Raw genomic sequence first — 15321 nt, 5'->3', positions numbered from 1 at the left:
TTAAACATTCATCTATTTCTATACTACATTCATTTTACAAATTGCCATTCATTTTGCTTTATCCAGAGAACTTTAAACAGGAAATATTTCCAGTTCCATATGTTTCTTAGTTGTTCAATATTATACCATCAAACAATATTATACAGTACCATCATACAACCATTCATAAACAGCATGAACTTATGTGGCAGAAATCAGTAAGCAGATTCTGAGAGATTGTCCAGTAAGATCAAGAAAATAAAAATACATTAAAATGGCACTGGGCATCGAAATAGAGATTGATCCCTTGATGCTATTTTGTGCACGATGTAAGATAAAACATTTTATTTAATTAAAAAAATGTGGAACAGTAAAATGGAGACTTGCTTGCCCTTGACTCTCCAATAATAAGTTACTTTGACAGGTACTATCATTCATTTTCTAATTTAGTGATTCCCAAACTGGAAAGTAATATATGCTACTCACAGCTTGACAGATGATTGGGTATTTTGTGCGATTGATACCTCCAGCATACACAGCACAAGTGAGGGCAGTATGGAAACAGAAGTTCAGCAGCATATGCCAGCCTTTCCTGCTAATGCGGATGGTGCTGTCAGAAAAAGAAACGTATGTAATGCAGATATATTTATACCTTTTCTTTGTCATAATCAGAGAAATACAACAGTTGTTTTGTTGTTAGAGTCACAGGCTATTGATAACATTACTTTCTCTAGAAGGAACAGATGAACAGGTTCACTGTCATCCATATGAAAAAGAAACTGCTTGTAATTAATAACTATTGTCACAAAGATGAAAAGCACAATGAGAAAGCACATCTTGTAACATCATTGCATTCTGCATGGATAACTGTTGGAAACAAAATAATCTGAGGATTTTCAGAATTGTTAAATTCACCTCCTGATAGGGAATCATTATTACCTTCTTCCAAAGGTTTTGACTTTGGAAAAAAAAGCTCACAAGTGGTCATTAAGTTTTATATTCAGTGTAACTTAACTGAGTTTGAAATATATTTTATTTCACTGATTACTCAGGGAAGCAGCATAACTATTTAAATATCCACAATGTCAAAAGTAAATGTTTCACAAAATCTGCTGTAGGCTGTTGTATGGATGAAGATATTTTCTGAAAATTTCCATGCCGTATATCACCTCACAAATAAAAATGAAATATTTGATTAATGTTATAGCTGTGTTTGATATTAAATTTATAGAATAGTATAGAATAGTTGGTGGCAATTTAACCTATCTTATCTATGACAGGCCTTTTGTAGCACCTCTCCCCAGCTCTTTCTCCATACTGTTGTAAATTTTTTCTCCTACGTCATTGCCATTTGAAAGCATGAATCACTTTCTATCACCATCTGGCAAAGCATTTCAGTCCAGATCATTTGTTCCATAAAAAGGTTTGTCTCACAATCCCAATAGTACTTCTACCATTCACCTAAAACACTGTTACCATTGGACTTAACCATTAGAAAGAGGTTTGATTTATTTGCTCTCAACATTTCATGATTTTAAACACCTCTATCATTTTTTTTAGCCTTTACTGCTTGAAAAGAAACCTCAGTTCTCTTCTCAAAGGGAACAACCTAGTATGATGGTCCAGCAGTTAGTGCTGCTGCCTCACATCTCCAGGGAACTGGGTTTGATACTGACCTCCAGTACTGTGAGCAGTTTGCACATTCTCCCTGTCACTGCGTGGGTTTCCCCCTGGTGTTCTAGTTTCTTCCCACATCCCAAGGATGTGCTGGTAAGTTAATTGGTTACTGTAGATTACCCCTTCATGTAGGCATGTGGCAAAAGAATCAAAGGAGAGGTGATGGACAGGTGTGAGAAAGAATAAGTTGCAGGACGGCAGCGAAATAAGGAGATAATGAATGGGATTGATGGGATTGCCGTTGGGAGCTTGTGCAGATCAAATAGCCCAAATGGCCACCTCCTGTATTGGAGTAAGTTAGTTACAGCCCCAGCTTCACTAATCTATTGATTCAACCACAAATTCTCAATTCTGGAACAAATCCTATCCTGCCTACTGCATTCTTTCTCCTATTCATAAACCCTAGTGTCCTATGGCCTAGCAATCCCATGAGTTCCATCACATAGGGCTGTTCTTTCCAATGTTATGACAGTGATAACAACAATTTCTGGGTAGATTCATGCAACTTGGAAATTCAGCTTAGAACTACCTACCATGACTTGCTCTGCTGGTAAATTGCATTCTTACCTTTCATCCTTCAGATTACCAATGCACCAACCTTGATCCCGGTCTTGCATGGTCTGGGTCCTAAGGTCCAAGGCCCCTCTGTCTCCCTGATCATTTCAGGCCAATCCCCAACCTCTTCAATCCCCCAAAACCATGGCTCCTCCTTGTTAATCTTTCTCCACATGTCCTTGACCCAACAATTCCCTGAGATCCTGGAAGGAGGGTCCAAACTCCAACTGCTACTAATCACTCCCTCCAGGCTAGCCACTGACTTGATCACTGTTCCTGCATAGCTTTTCCACTCTTCCCCATCCTCCTTAACAGCAACCTGACCTTAAGCCCTGATCTTCATCCTCTGAATGCTGGCTCTCCCACTCTGCAAACCATTGATGAATGCAGCACCGATTCTTAGCCCGTTTACAATTACAAAAATAAGCAACATGCATTCAGTTGTACAGGAGGCCTTGAGCCAAAATGGCCCCTTTTGCCTCATTACAAAGTTATTTTAATGCACTTATTTTGATGCTATTTCTAACCCAACATTCTTTATCAACTGCTTGGCTAACCTCTTCTGCCATTCTCTTCAAAGATATGCGCAGAAGCATCACCAGATCCTCTATTCATGCATCCTCTATAAAGCTGTACAATCTGGCTTATATTCACATTCCCATTCTATGCACAGCAACCACCAGAATTTGTATTTATTTAGTGTAGAAAAATCTCTGAAGGTGCTTTAAAATGAACATCATCAATGATATTTGGCACTCAGCTGCATAAGGAAATGTTGGGGCAGATTACTAAATAATTGTTCGCACAGGTAGGTTTCCAGTGGCAAATTAAGAGAGGAATAGTAGAATGGCAGAGAAGTTTAAAGGGGCTCAAGAAATTTGGCATGTCCCCTTTGACCCTCACCAATTTTTAATGATGCACCATAGAAAGATTCCTATCCGGATGCATCATGACTTGGTATGGCAACTGCTTTGCCCATGACTGCAAGGAATTGCAAAGAGTTGAGAACACAGCTCAGTACATCATGGCAACCCTCCATGGACTCTGTCTACACTTCTTGCTGCCTCAGTAAAGCAGTCAACAGAATCAAAGACCTCACCCACCCGGGACATTCTCTCTTCTCTCCCTCCCATCGGGCAGAAGATACAAATGACTGAAAGCACGTATCACCAGGCTCAAGGACAGCTTCTATCCCTCTGTTATAAGACTACTGAATGGTCCCCAAGTATGATAAAACAGACTCTTGACCTCAGAATCTACCTCTCTATGGCCTTGCATATTATAGTCTCCCTGCACTGCACTTTCTCTGTCGCTGTGACACTTTACTCTGCATTCTGTATTGTTTTACCTTGTACTACCTCAATGCACTGTGTAATGAATTGACCTGTATGGATGGTAGGTAAGATAAGTTTTGCACTGTACCTCAGTACATGTGGTAATAATAAACCAATTTACCAAATTTACCAATTCAAAAAAATCCACACTTCAGAACACTGGCAGCTGCCATTGATGTCATGATTAAATTTGGGGATGATCAACAGGTCAGAATTGGAGGAATGCAGATATCTTGCACGGTCTTAGGATTTAACAATATAGAAAGGGCCAAAGTGTTGAAGTCTTAAAGGGATTTAGAAACAGGATGAAAATTTTACAAATTGAGGGTTTGGCTAGCCAGGAGGTGTATGAGTCACCAAGCAAAGGTTAATCAGTGAACGGGACTTGCTGCAAATTAAGATGTGAGCAGAGGGGTGGGGTGAAGGTGGTAGGGGTGGGCAGTGGGCAGCAGCATTTTCTATGACTTCAGTTCTTAGAGGGAATGATGAAGGAGAGCAGTCAGGAGACTATTGAAACAGCCAGGTAATAAAGTAGGTGTGAGTGAAAATTTCAGCAGCTGATGTGCTGGAGCAAGGGTGAAACCAGGTGAATTATAGTGGTAGAAGTTTTAGCAATGGCCAAGGAGAGGGATGACTCGGAAACAGAGTTTGCAGCAGGGACTGAAGCTTCAGGTTTCCCAGTGGTTAGTTGGCAGAAATCTATGCTCATCCATTATCAGATATTGGACAAGTAATCCGATAATTTAGACGCAATAGGGAAGTTAGGAGAAGTAGAGCTGCCTACTAAAATATATCATGTCACCTTTCTTCCTGTGTTTAATGTGTTACATGTCAGTGTAATCCACAGTCATTCATCTGTCCTCTTGAAGAATATTATCACTCTCCCCACTGCTTTCAAGTTTTGCATCTTCTACAGATTTCAAAATTATGATCTATTCCTCCCCACCCCATTTCAAGTCCCGATGAATAACCTGCATCATAACCAGTAATTGTCCCAACATTGGAACATCACCAGAAACCTCACACAAGTCTGAAAAACAACTATTCTATTCCTCAACTAATTTTCCATTCCTCGTGTTACTGCCCCTTTTATCCCATCAGGTTTGAATTTGCTAAAGATTCTATTATGCTTCACCGCGTCAAATTCCCTCTGAAAGTCTTTATATGCGACATCACTTGCAAAGCCCTTAATCACCCTCTCTGTTAGCCGATCAAAAAATCCTTGAATACAAGTTATACAACACATTTTGTCCTAAACAAACTTTTGGTGGCTCTTTGTCCAAGCTGTTGTGATTTTTTTCCTTCCAAAGTCTTCTTCACCACCACTGACTGGAAGAAAATTGCCTAGCTTATTCTCCTACCTACTTCTTGGTCAAGTTTTTGACCTTCACAGTTCTTCTGTTCACCAACACCACCGTTGTATCGAAGGAGGATTGACAGATAATTTGAATTTAGGGAGGATGGATCAGAAAGAGCTATATTTCTAGAGCTAAATCACATATTAGTTCAACAAAGTGTGGAGCAAGCTTTTATTATAACTGAAATATCAGCCTGTTGTATGGATTATGTGGCACAGTGGGTTATCTTTCCTTTTATCACCATGCCCTACATAGGAAACAATCCCAGCATGAAGGAAAGGAAACATTCTCTTCCAACTAGCTTAAAAGATTTAGAAAAACACTTTTTTATGATGCTTTAACTCTGTACCTACTGGATATAAGTCAACATCACAAAATTAATCCTATTAGCTATATAAAGGGGAGGAATTGGAGAACTGGCACAGAGAGAGAAAAATCACAAAGTTGCAACAGGGACGGCACTTCTGCTTTGCTGCTATATTTATCTTGTGATTCCGAAACCTTGCTTTCACATGTTTAATGTTTATCATTACAATCTAAGATACAGTTTATCTTTCAGATTTATCCGTTCTACCTTGGTTTATCCAAAGCTACAGTCATGCATCATCTGCAGGCATTGCAGTGAAGTGGTTGCCATTGTGATGAAATGCCAAAGTTGGTGTGCAAACAGAGCCAACAGCACAAATCCCAATGGAGCTGAGCTGGAGAGGCCCAAATGAAATCCTTGTGGCGAGGGGACTCTTAACCAGCTGCAGATCTCAAATTGCAAGGTAATCTCAACAGTGGAATGTTGATGTTTACAAAAGTCAAAATAGAATGAGGGCATTGGCTAGGCTTTTAGAAAAGAAACAGAAGAAAAGAGAGTTTAATCTTAGAAAATATTAGTTGCCTCATCCTGGGGATTATGGAAAAATATTTTTAATTGCTTGGAAATTGAACTAGTTTTTGTGGAACTGTAATTCCAACATCGTAATGCAAGAATTAAAACAATCTTTAAAGCCATTAAAACACAGGAAGTAAAATCCAGTGTAAATCAGTTCTATAAACCTGAAATGAACTCAGGAATAATTCTGTCCTTGCTTTTAAATTATTTTATGGAATGTGGGCTTCATTGGAAAAACCAGCATTTTTATTGCCCATCTCTAATTGCCCTTGAGAAGCTGGTTGTGAGCTACAAACCTGAACCACTGCCTTCCTTCTGGTAAAGTTACTCCTGCTGTTCATTAGGAAGGGAATTCCCCGATGTAGACTCGGTGGTGAAAGAATAGCTAAATAGCTCCAAATAAGAATAGTGTGTGACTTGCAGACAATAGTGGCCCATGCAACTGCTGCCCTTGTCCTTCTTGCTGGTAGGGAATGAGGGTTTGAGAGGTTTTGTTGGAGTAGATTGGGTGAGCGACTGCTGTGCACTTTGCAGATGGTATGCACGACAACCACAGTGCACTTCTGGTGGAGGAAATGAATGGTTTGGGTGTCAGTCAAGTAGGCTGCTTTGTTTTAGGTGATGTTGAACTTGAGAGGCAATGAAAATTATGTCATGTGTGCCTTTCAGGTTCTGGAAAAGCTTTGGGATGTCAAAAGGTGAGTGGCTCACTGGAAGATATCCAGTTTCTGGTCTTTTTTTTGCAGCAACAGTACTTATATGGCGGAACCAGTTGTGTTTCTAGTCAATGGTGACTCCTACGATGTTGATGGTGGAGGATTGGATATCAAGATTCTCTTTTGAGGTAGATAGTCATTGCCAGGCACTTGTGATATGAATGTTACAGCCTGATGCTTGAATGTCTCAGCCTTGCCTGATTCATTGTTTGAGGAGATGGGGATGGTACTTAACATTGTGAAATCATCAATGAACATCCCCACTTCTGATTTATGATGGAAAGAAAATCATTGATGAATTAGCTGGTTGGACCTTGAATCCCATCCCCAGAATATTATGACAAAGTAGTCATGATATCCAGACTTTCAACAGGCCCAATAACCTTTACATGTGCATGTTAAGGCTCCACCAGTGAAAGGTTTTCCTTGGATTTCCATTAACTTCAGTTTTGCCAGGGTTCTTCAATGCTACATCTGGTCAATTATTGCCTTGATGTCATCTCACTCCTGGAGTTCAGCTCTTTTATCCACATTTAGAGCAAGACTATGTTGAGGTTTGGATCTGAGTGGTTCTGGCAAAACCTGAACAGGGCATCAGTGAGTGGGGTATTGGTAAGTGCTGCTTAATGATACCTTCCATCACTTTCTAAACAATTGAGAGTAGGCTGAAAGAGCAGCAATTAGTTGGAATGGATTGGTCTTGCTTTTTTTATGCGCAGGACATAGCTGGGAAGTTTTCCAGGTTGTCAAATTGATGCCAATGTTGTAAATTTACTGGAACACATTCACTAAAGGCACAGCCAGTGCTGGACTCTGGCCCTAAAGCATTTGATGCATTATATGTTCTTGGCTGTTTATTGATATCATGTAAATATCATGAGTGAATCAACTGGTTGAGACTATAATACACCATTCCGTGATCCCACTTAATCTCTTCTGTTCCAGATCAGATTTCCCACATTTGATTTAATTCACTTTAAGGGATTCAATGTATCCCTTGCTTCTTAATGAACAGAACTGCTTAAAGCATTATAACATAGTTTGACTACATAATGATTCCACTGACAAACTGCACACTTTATCTATTCTGGGTGATTGGCAGAAGTGTCTTAGGTGACACAGGGACAAAGTAGTCATGACCTTGAATTTATAGTCTGAAAGGGTGATGGAATATATACAGCCATGGCTTTCTAAAAGCATTGAGGAGATACATGAAGGAGAAAAAAATACAGGGCAATAGGGATAGAGCAGGGGAGTGGGACCAACTGAATTCTTTGTGCAGAGAGCACATCAAAGCTCAATGCGCCAAATGCCTCTTTCCTTGGCGTAATGATTCTATGATTCTACATTGTTCAGTTTTCTGCTATTGATTGTGCTGCAGTGATTGGAAAAATTAAATTCCAAGTCCACCAAAATTCTTAATTGTCACAAGATCACAAGACAAAGGAGCAGAAGTAGGCCATTCGGCCCATCGAGTCTGCTCCATGAGCTAAACTAATACTATTCCTATCTGGCCCCAATTTCTGGCATTATCCCCATTTCCCTTGATACCTTGACTAATTAGATACCTATCAATCTCCTCCTTAAATGCCCCAATGATTGGGCCTCCACAGCTGTACGTGGCAAAGAATTCCATAATTTCACTACTCTCTGGCTAAAGAAATTTCTCCTCATTTCTGTTTTAAACCGGTACCCTCTAAATCTAAGATTGTGCCCTCTAGTCCTGGACTCACCCACCAGGGGAAACAGCTTAACCACATCTACTCTGTCCAGTCCTTTCAATATTCTAAATGTTTCTATGAGGTCCCCTCTCATTCTTCTGTACTCCAATAAATACAGTCCAAGAGCCGACAAATGCTCATCACAAGTAAGCCCTTTCATTCCGGGAATCATCCTCGTAAATTGTTTCTGAACCCTCTCCAACATCAGTACATCCTTCCTATGATAAGGGGCCCAAAACTGCGCAGAGTACTCCAAATGAGGCCTCACCAGTGCCCCGTAGAGCCTCATCAACACTTCCTTACTTTTATACTTTATACCTCTCGAAATGAATGCTAACATAGCACTCGCTTTCTTTACCGCTGATCTGACCTGGTGGTTAACCTTTAGGGTATCCTGCACGACTACCCCAAGTCCCTTTGTACTTCTGTACTTTGAATTTTCTCCCCATCTAGATAATAATCTGCCCATTTATTTCTTTTTCCAAAGTGTACAACCACACATTTCTCAACATTGAATCTCATCTGCCATTTCTTTGCCCATTCTCCTAAACTATCTAAGTCTTTCTGCAACCTTCCTATTTATTCAATACTCCCTACTCCTCCACCTATCTTGGTGTCATCTGCAAACTTAGCCACAAAACCATTTACTCCATAATCCAAATCATTAATGTACAAAGTAAAAAGAAGTGGCCCCAACACCGACCCCTGCGGAACACCACTAGTAACCAGCAGCCAACCAGAACAGGATCCCTTTATTCCCACCCTTTGCTTTCTGCCTACCAGCCAATGCTCCACCCATTCCAATATCCTACCTGTAATTCCATGAGCTCTCATCTTATTAATCAGCCTCTTGTGCGGCACCTCGTCGAAGCCCTTCTGAAAGTCTAAATACACAACATCCACAGCCTCTCCCTTATCCACCCTACCTGAGATTTCCTCAAAAAACTCCAATAGGTTGGTCAGGCAGGATCTTCCCCTCAAGAAACCATGCTGGCTTGGGCCTATCTTGCCTTGCACCTCCAGTTATTTCATAACCTCATCCTTGAGGATCGATTCCAATAACTTTCCCACCACTGATGTCAGACTAATAGGTCTGTAATTTCCTTTATGCTGCCTCCCATCCTTCTTATACAGTGGAATTACATTTGCGACCTTCCAGTCCTCCGGAACCATGCCAGAATCTATTGATTCCTGGAAAATTATCACCAATGCCTCCGCAATCTCTGAAACAACCTCCTTCAGAACCCGGGAGTGCACCTCATCCGGTCCGGGAGACTTATCTGCTTTAGTCAATTTAGCTTCCGGAGCACCTTCTCTCTAGTAATCTTAACTGAATTCGGTTCTATCCCCTGAGACCCCTGACTATCCAGTATATTGCTGATGTCCTCCACAGTGAAGACCGATGCAAAATACTCATTTAGTTCCTCTGCCATTTCTTTGTTATCCATTATAATCTCTCCTGCACCGTTTTTCTTTTAATTTCATTGATTATGTTATTTCTGTGTTCTAAATTGAATATTTGGATGTAGTAATCATTTGCTATCGTCATATATTCATTTTTAGCTTTGATTTGGCTCCATTATCCCGGTTAGAGATTTTATTTCTTTGCTGATTGAAAACATTTCTTACTGTTCTGTTTTGCATCAGAACTATGTTAATTTCCAGCTTGCACGTTCCCACTCAGCCCATCCCTTTGAATTTTGTTATTTTTCCAATATTTGCCTCTTTTTCTTCCCTACCATATTCATAAATTTTCCTCCATTACAATGAGATTGAAATTTAGCCAAGATAAAGTTTATTTTTGAAAACAAACACTGCATACTTCAACATGACTTACAGAGGAACAAATTGATAATTATAAGTTTTTTATGATTCCTACCTGTGATGCACAATATAGGTGATAATAGATGCAAAGAGGCAGAGCAAAAGGACTGCAGTGCATGCATATACCACAGGGTGCAGGAACTCCCCTGGGTACTGATTGAAGGAAAGCACTGTCTTCAAATCCTGAAAAAACAATCCAAAAATAATCATTAACATTCATTAACATTCACTGCTTCTTTTTAACCTGGTGGGAAAATTAATTTACTGAATTAAACTTTACATAAGAAATAGAATCATGAGTAGCTCCCCTCATGCCACTCCCCATTCAGTAAGATTGTGGCTGATATTTTACCTCAGCACCATGTTCCTGCAATAACCCAATATCCCTTGATTCCCTTAATATCCAAAAATCGATCATTTCCATTTGGAATATTCTGAGTGATTGAGACTCCACAGCATTCTTGTGTATAGCATTCCAAAGACTGACTGCCTTCTGAGTGAAATTTCTTCTCAGTTTAGTACTGAATGTCTGACTCATTATTTTGAGACTGTAAACCCTTGTTCTAGATCATGCCAGCAACTACCCTCTGCATTACTATAAGATCACCTCTTATTCTTCTAAATCCCAGAGAGTACAGGCTCAGTGTGCTTAACCTATCCTCAGAGGATGAACCCCATCCCTCGAATCAATCTGGTGACCTTCATTCTACTCCCTCTATTGCAAGTATATCCTTCCTTAGGTAGGAAGACTAGATCTGCACACAATATTCCAGGTGCAGTCTCACTGGGACCGTATGTACATCCCATATGATCATCATTTAATTAACAAGGCCTAGAAAAATCACACTCAGGTGCAGAAATCCTTTGAAAAGCACACCTGCTTCTCATAAAATGTAACTATAAATTTATCACATTATCATGAGTTTTTTTTGATATTCCATGTAGGTTCAGCTGACACAATACAAGATATAACTATTTTACAATGGATTTGTTCTAGCTAATTCACAAGAAGTTAGCATAATTTCTACATAAACCTTTGCAAATCTTTGCATTTTGAGAAAGAGAGAAAATAAGGTTGATAAAAAGAAAAAAAGGAGCTAAAATTTGTAAAGAGATTAGTGATTTGGTCCCAAATATCTTGGGTTTATGGTTTAGTGATCTTTTTCATCAATTACTTATATGGAATATAAAGCCCAATGTTTTGCATTTAATAATGAGAAAAAGTCTGCATTCAACATAGTTATTAAACTGCTAATGAAATCTCAGTTTTGAAAAGTGTGATTTCTGGGAATACAGTTTTATTGGCACTAATGAAACATTAGCACCCGATCATGACACAGTTGCAATAATTATCTGTTAATGCTTCTCAAGCATTTAATCACATTACGAGCATAAACATCAAAAAGTTCATGGAGCTTTAATGATTGAACTTTCTAAAATGGACACAGGGATTGCTATCCAGGGTTTATTACCTCAGGAGGGAACCTAGTTGTGTTAATAGCTGCACTCTTTAAAGCCAGCCTGCACCTTTTAAAATGGGAGGTGTATTTTGGTGACAGAAGGTGCTGGCAGGCATTCTGGAGTTCATCATAATCTGTGAGACATTGAAGATTGGCACAAAACTGGAGAGAGTAGGCCCTCTGGTTTTCTTGTGCTGCACTATTGCCTTTTGGGCAGAAGGTGGATGGAGAAAGAGAGCCGAAGCATTCTCTCCTGAAACATCCTCAGAAAGAAGTGGGAGGAAACACAAGAAATTCAGACCTCACATGAATGGTTCAAGATTAATGAAATCAATTTTACATGCCATATCCCACCAACCACAGTCCAATAGACTAGTCACCTATATGCAATTGCTATTAATCTGTGCTTGTGTCTAGCATATGCATGCTATGCCAGGTCCTCACACGATTTAGCACTGCTATAAGAATCACATATCTCCTAGCTCGCAGAGACTCTCAGCTATTTAATCACGACAGGCAGGTCAGCCAAGATATTGCACAACATTCATTGGCATACATCACTCTCTCTTGCAGGACAAAGTGAGGCTTCCAAATTTGACTATGCATGCATGGAAATTCAATCCAGACCTGCTGGCATTTACCAGCAAACTGATTCTGTGGTCTGAGACTGCAGGATTTAGTAGTATGGGTCTCAATGTTCACGATGGTAATGGTTTATTGCCATCTGAGGGCACAGTAGGTTCTACAGGATTTTTAGCTAACAGCTACCGAGGAAGAAGGGTGATATTGGAGGAGGAGGAGGAAGGAAAGTGGTAAACCAGATGATCCACTTCTTCATGCATTGTCTTTCACCAACTCATTTGATTCCAATGTTATATTTTAGAATTTTGATTAGGCTGAAGCTGAGTTGTTTGGCAGCAGAGGGAAGTAAAGCAGGAGCTGTAGCTGAAGGAAACAGTGGAGTTGTGTGAATTCACTGAGCAGTCAGATGAAATGGTGAAAGACTGGCTCAAAATCACTTGGCAGTAGTGGGCACCATATCTGTCAACAGATTCTGCGAATAGACTCCCCATGGAGTCTAAAAAGCAGAGCTCAGCTTTGCTGAGGTTTCCACAGCAGTTACCTTGGGGAAAACAGTTCTCAAATCCTGCACCAGATCAATGCTTACACAAGATCCACAACTCCATGGATTTTAATGCTGATTATAGGGACGCAGGAAAACATATAACAAGGAAGAATAGTTCTTTCAAAATTGTTTTGGTTGTATTTACTGTTTTTTGTGAGAGTGCTAAGTGAATTCTATTTTATTTTTCAACACTTCTTGAGAAATATTTAACATTTTAATTATTGCCTTCATTCTTAGTTGTTTTTTTACAGAATCTCCCTCCTCTTTTCTCTTCCAGCAGGTTGACTTTCTCCAGTACCTCCAGTACTTGCTTCCAATCAAGCTGCATCCCAATGGTATTACCTGCAATGTACCTACATCAGAGTCACAGAGAGATACAGCATGGAAACATGCCCTTTAGCCCATGAGTCTATGCCAACTGTCAACCTGACATTAATCCCATTTGTATTCTTGCTACATTCTCATCAACTTCCCCCAGATTCTACCACTCACCTCCACACCAGGGGTAATTTACAGTGGGCAATTAAGCTAACAACCTGCATGTTTTTGGAGTGTTGGAGGAAACAGGAGCACCCAGAGAAAACCCATGCAGTCACGGGGAGAATGTGCAAGTCTTCACATAGACAGCCCCAGAGGTCAGGATTAAACCTGGGTCTCTGGTGTTGTGAAGCAACGTCTCAACTAGCTGTGCCACTGTGCTGCCCTTTGGAGCAATTGGACCAACTGGTTTCTGGAGAAGTCAAGACCAAGTCCTTCAGCAGCTGGCACACATTGAAGAACTCTAGAAAGCAAAAAAACCATTGTAAATTGCAACAATGGCTATAGAAATCAAACAGAAGCTTATCTGTAAGTTTTGTTAAATAACACTGGTGGGGTTCCCTCCTGCAGCTGAATGCACGTCTAGCTATGAGAGGTGAAGAGAAAGTACTAGCTGAGGTGCAGTACTCCAGTTTAGCAGTACTCCAACAAATCAGCATCAGAAACTGACTGATGTGATCAGTGCACTCAGCACATTTCCAGGGAACATTAACTTACAAGCAGTAAATGCCCTCACTGGCTGTGAATAGGGCAGTATCTGCATAAAATAGCTTAATGTTAAGTGAGAAAAATCCCTATTGTGCTGACAAGCTCTTCTATGTGTCGGTTAACTCTATTGCTGTGCCTTGCAGGTAGATCTTGAGTTTAAAAAAAAACACCAATTATTCAAAGGATCTGTCAAACATGATAGTATGTCACTGCCAGCACAAATTCTATCCATGCTGCTGGAAGAACCTAGGTAAAAATAGATCCATGAATATCAAGATCTGAATGATACCCATGTTCTTCAATAGTTAATTAATGATGGTGATCAGATTCATTGTTAATCTTGACCAGGGATTGCCTTTTCCTGTGAGAACAGGTTTAAATAAAAATACCATGAATTTGTTTGTTCTTGAGGTAAATCATATCTTTTCCCTTTTACTGAGTGGTTGTATGGTGACATTAATTCGATGCCAGCCATTTTGAGGGTTAGTGTTGCTTAATGTGATTGGATTAACTTTAGGAATTGCCATGGAATAGTTGGATACAGAGCAATTGAGCATGCCCCACCATGGTGGTACAGTATCCATCTATGTTTGAGGCTCTGTTGGGCAATGGAATCTCTTTATGTTACTCCACACAAGATGAGCATTCTGCTTGCTTGCATAAGTAGTCTCAGCAAACACTGATAAATGCTGACCATCACAAGGTAAAACATGTATGATGTTTTTTTCTCCCATTATGGGGTCCTACTGAAAGAACCTTTTCTTTGATGACAGATGCAAAGGAAGTTAATTGGGCTCTCTCCTGCTGCAGTAACGTGCCTCAATTAGCGAATTGAACCTGCATGAAGTTACTCTAGTTTGTCGTGGGAAGTCACCAAGGATGCAGTGTATATCCTATTATTCAAAAGAATGCAACCAGTGGCTTGCATTGCTCTAACTCCATCTACAAGTTTGCAGATGATACCACCGTTGTAGGCCGTATCTTAAACAGCGGTGGGTCGGAGTGCAGGAAGGAGATAGAGAGCTCAGTGGAATGGTGTCATGACAACAACCTTGCCCTCAATGTCAACAAAACAAAAGAGCTGGTCATTGACTTCAGGAAAGGGGGCGGTGTACATGCACCTGTCTACATCAATGGTGCTGAGGTCGAGAGGGTTGAGAGCTTCAAGTTCCTGGGAGTGAACATCAACAACAGCCTGTCCTGGTCAAATCACGTAGAAGCCATGGCCAAGAAAGCTCACCAGCGCCTCTACTTCCTCAGGAGGATAAAGAAATATGGTTTGTCCCCTTTGACTCTCACCAACTTTTACAGATGCACCATAGAAAGCATCCTATCTGGATGTATCATGGCTTGGTACGTCAACTGCTGAGTCCAGGACTGCAAGAAACTGCAGAGAGTTGTGGACACAGACCAGCACATTACGGACACCAGCCTCCCCTCCGTGGACTCTGTCTTTACCTCTCGCTGTCTTGGTGAAGCAGCCAGCATAATCAAAGACCCCACCCACCCAGGCATCCTCTCTTCTCTCCTCTTCCATCGGGCAGAAGATACAGGAGCCTGAAGGCACATACTACCAGACTTAAGGACAGCTTCTACCCCACTGAGGTAAGACTTTTGAACAGTTCCCTTATACACTGAGATGGACTATGACCTCACGATCTA

The 15321-nt window shown here is 40.4% G+C and overlaps 1 protein-coding gene across 2 annotated transcripts in view; it reads right to left on the bottom strand.

The window, feature by feature from the left end:
- Window positions 1–15321, bottom strand: part of LOC127576866 (adhesion G protein-coupled receptor A3) — a 438420-nt gene that overhangs the window by 35772 nt on the left and 387327 nt on the right. For both annotated transcript variants that reach the window (XM_052027670.1, XM_052027671.1), the window contains 2 exons: window positions 10103–10230; window positions 466–589 (listed from right to left, as the gene is read on the bottom strand). In XM_052027670.1, coding sequence (XP_051883630.1) covers window positions 466–589; window positions 10103–10230 — 252 coding nt within the window. The remainder of the gene's footprint in view (window positions 1–465; window positions 590–10102; window positions 10231–15321) is intronic.

Source organism: Pristis pectinata, chromosome 12, assembly GCF_009764475.1.
Source record: "Pristis pectinata isolate sPriPec2 chromosome 12, sPriPec2.1.pri, whole genome shotgun sequence".
In the NCBI taxonomy this organism is placed as follows: Eukaryota; Metazoa; Chordata; class Chondrichthyes; order Rhinopristiformes; family Pristidae; genus Pristis; species Pristis pectinata.
The sequence above is the reverse complement of the archived record's forward strand: the minus strand, read 5'-3'. Positions and strand labels throughout refer to the sequence as shown.